We start from the raw sequence: 3806 nt of genomic DNA, 5'->3' as shown, positions 1-3806 counted from the left end.
GGAACTGCCCGGTTCCAGCACAGCGCTCCGGGGGGAGGCGGGCGGCGAGGCCGGCTGCGGCCGCCGGGCTCGGCCCGGTCCGGCTCGGCCTGGGCGGTGGTGCCCCCTGCCTGCGGCCGCCGAGCCGAGCCGAGCCGAGCCGAGCCGAGCCGAGCCGAGCCGAGCCGGCAGCGCCCCCCATCGCCGCCCCCCCCCCCCGCGCAGTTCACCGGGTGGGGGAGGGACACCCCGGCTCGACTCCCCCCTCCCCGGGGGCGTGGCTTCCCGCTGCGTCCCCGCCCCCCTCCCCGCCCGGCCGTTCCGATGGGCGCGCGGTGGCGGCGCCCCGCCCCTCGGCGCCGCGTCACGGCCGTGCCATTGTTATGCAAATAAAAGGGTGGGTAAAAGGCGCGGCGCGGGGCCGGTTGCGCTCCAGAGAGGCCCGGGACGGCGGAGCGGCGGAGCGGCAGCAGCGCGGAGCCGGCGGCGGGGGCCCGGGGGCCGCTGCGCGGCGGTACCGGCACCGGCGGCAGCAGGAGCCGCCCGCCACCGCATGCCCGGGCGGGCGGAGGCGTCGCCGTCCATGCGGGGCGGCGGGGCGTGAGGCGGCGGCATGAGCCAGAGCGAGGTGTCGCCGTGCGCGGCGCCGCCGCCCAGCCAGCGCGTCTTCCAGGAGGCGGTGCGGCGGGGCAACACCAAGGAGCTGCAGTCCCTGCTGCAGAACATGACGAACTGCGAGTTCAACGTCAACTCCTTCGGGCCCGAGGGGCAGACGGCGCTGCACCAGTCCGTCATCGACGGCAACCTGGAGCTGGTCAAGCTCCTGGTCAAGTTCGGCGCCGACATCCGCCTGGCCAACCGGGACGGCTGGAGCGCCCTGCACATCGCCGCCTTCGGGGGCCACCAGGACATCGTCCTCTACCTGATCACCAAGGCCAAATACTCCGCCGGAGCCCGGTGATGCCGGGGCCGCCCCCGTCCCCCCGCTCCCCGGCCGCCAAAGCTGCTCCCACCCCCGCGAGGGGTTTATTTGGCGAAGATTTGGGGCCCCACGCAAAACACGCCACCGTTCGCCTGCTTTTAAATTTATTTTTTTTTTCTCCTTCCAGGGGTTGTTTTCCTACTGTAATATGTTGGTTTGGTTTTGGTTTTGGTTTGGTTTGGGGTTTTTTTGGTTGTTGGTTTTTTTTTTTCCTCCATCTACCTCGGCTGCACTCACAGTATTCACGGTTTCAGTTTGACATCTGGTCAGATGCTTTAAAGCCCCGTCCCCGTCCCCCTCCCCGCTAATATTTAATCCTCGCACCCCCCCCCCCCGGTGCCCGTCCCGTCCCTCCGACTTAAAGTATTCTGGCTCAGAAAGGAATTCATTTCAACGCTCCCCCAAAACCAACCCACCCGCCCGGCCCCCGCCGGAGCCAAGAGCGGTGCCAGCCCTGGGCTCCGGGAGCGATGCCCCGGGAGGGGCTGGGGCTGCCCGCGGCCCCTCCTCGGCGAGGAAGAGCAGGAAAGTCTTCCTCTTCCTGCAAGCTTTTCCTCGTCTTTTCCCACTGCTGATTTTTCTTCCCTCCCCCCTTCCCTGCCCCCCCCCCCCCCCGAGGCGACTCCGTTGGAATATGACAGACACGGTTTTCTCACCCCGATTGCTCCCCCCCCCTTTTTTTTTTGTTTTATTTTGCGTTGGGTTTTCTGCTTTGGTTTTCTTTTTTGGGTGTCCGAAGAAAGTCTGCGTCCTCACCCGCTCCTTGAATCCGTTTAGCACGCGTGAGATCCCAGGAAAAGACATTGAATCCTTCTGGTTTTGTGTGTAAAGGGGGATTAGCAAATCCTGGACTTTTTTTTTCTTTTTTTAAAAAAAAAGTGAAATAAACTCTAGAGGCAGAGGATTTGCTTTTGCACAGAAAAGGGGCGCGAGCGCTCTCTGCTGCCTAGAGAGATGCCGGAAAACTACTGAAAATAGTTTGGGAACTTTTTTTTTTCTTTTGGTGAAACTTGGATAACACTTCTCAATGCAGAACGATTCATTTGACGTATGTAGATTCACCCACCTTTTATATTATATATATACCTAAATATATATATTTATAAAAGAAAGGGAGGAAGAAGAGAAAGCCACCCGAAGTCGCATTTTGAAGTGACTGCACGTATAATCGCAAATGCTGCTTTTTATTGCTATGGCACAAGAACATCCATTTGGAAAATGCGGAAAATTTCAGAAGTCTCCTTTCTCCCGCTCGTCTTTCAGCCCTCTTCTCTTCGTCTGCACTAAAACCATCCATATCACTGCCATCTCCCCGCTCTTTCCTCTCTTGCTCCCTGCATCCAAACCATTATGATTAAAAAAAAAAGAAAATAGTTACCTGCTGGTTTATTTGGGTTGTGTCCTAACTATTTATCATGTATGTATATATTTGTGGGTGAAGATTGTGAGCCTGGTTTTGTTTGAAGATGGTGGTGAGTGTTTCAAAAATATGGTTTGGGAAATATGCTTTTTTTTTTCCTTAGTCTTAAAACTAAAAAAAAAACCTTGAGTCTGCCATGATTATTTCCCATTGCACTGAATATTCTGCTCTGTTTCTGATGGTTTCACCTGCAGTTTGGTTTTGGTTTTTTCCACTTCAGCAATTTGAGATGATTTTAAAAAGCTCCAGATTTAAAGAAGAAAATGGAAAAAAAAAAAAAGCCCCGTTGAAAGCATCTACTGTTAATGCTGTAATTTGCAAGGAACTGCTTGGCTGAAGTCTTTCTGTGAGCATGGAAGGGGGTGTCCAGCACTTCCACTGGTGCTTCTGTGCGATAGTTACGGGGTGGGAACAAGATCTTTTCTAGCGAGGTTTTATCGTCGTTAGCAGATGGTTGCACATTTATATTTTTTTTGACTAAATGGATTTGCCACAATGAAATGTCATAACATTTATGACATGATATTAAAAAGTGTATTGTAAAGCCAAGTTCTAGATGGATTTTTAAAAAGAATTCTTGGTTATAAACCCAGTCTAAAGGGAGCTCTGTCCAGTGTTGTAAAGACAACGTGATGTAACCCATATTTATATTTTTATAAAATACCTATTAAGACTGTGAATCTCCTGTGTGAATTGCTGGGTGAGTTGTTTAAGAAAAGTATTGTTCCTTTCCAGCCTCCTGGAGCTTTAGACACGCTGAGATTTTGGGAAACTGTATGTCGGGAAGGGGGTTTGCTCTGAAATTGTGAGTTGATGTATTTTTACATCCCTTTGTATTTTACTGAAAAGCTGCTGCCCTTCCTAGTCCCTAGAGTTTCAATTTTCTATGCAACCCCCACACCCCCGTCTCTCTTGATCCTGAGAAGTAAAAGGGATGCAGATTGATTCAAATTGAAATGAGGGTTCCCCCCACCCCCCTTGTTGGCTCATCGTGCTGCTGACCCTTCACGCCAAAACGGGGAGTACAAGAAAAAAAAAAGAGGCAGGTGGGGGAGGCTCTTTCATGCATGACTGGTCGCCTTCCAGCAGTCATCTTTTTAATTATTATTATTATTTTTGTAAGAAGAATATATTGATAATGTCAGTGAAATAAGCAGACATTGAAGCTGATGCACAGATTGCTCCAGAAAGGAGTTTTTCTGTAGATTTTTCTTTAGATGCGAATACCTTTTTTAATTATGTTAATTAATGTTAAGAATTTTTAGGCTTATATTGAAGCTGTATGTGGGTCACTATATGATCATTTCTAACTGGATAAAGTCTGTACAGTACAGCATATTCCTGAGTGTATGATATAGACGTGTAGCCCCAGAGTGCGAAATTTATAAATAAATTTTTCATTGATCTTTTTATAAAAAAAACCAA

The 3806-nt window shown here is 51.1% G+C and overlaps 1 protein-coding gene across 1 annotated transcript; it reads left to right on the top strand.

The window, feature by feature from the left end:
- The first annotated feature begins 413 nt into the window (after positions 1–413).
- Positions 414–3806, top strand: NRARP (NOTCH regulated ankyrin repeat protein). The gene has a single exon (XM_069770538.1). The coding sequence runs from the start codon at positions 593–595 to the stop codon at positions 938–940; it is 348 nt and encodes a 115-aa protein (XP_069626639.1). The 5' UTR covers positions 414–592; the 3' UTR covers positions 941–3806.

This window comes from Haliaeetus albicilla, chromosome 26, assembly GCF_947461875.1.
Source record: "Haliaeetus albicilla chromosome 26, bHalAlb1.1, whole genome shotgun sequence".
NCBI classification, from domain to species: domain Eukaryota; kingdom Metazoa; phylum Chordata; class Aves; order Accipitriformes; family Accipitridae; genus Haliaeetus; species Haliaeetus albicilla.
Note: the sequence above shows the minus strand (reverse complement) of the source record. Positions and strands in the feature narration are given on the sequence as shown.

What these genes read in the sequence shown, in the direction of transcription:
- NRARP (XM_069770538.1), top strand. Translation starts at nt 593, where the DNA reads ATGAGCCAGAGCGAGGTGTCGCCGTGCGCGGCGCCGCCGCCCAGCCAG.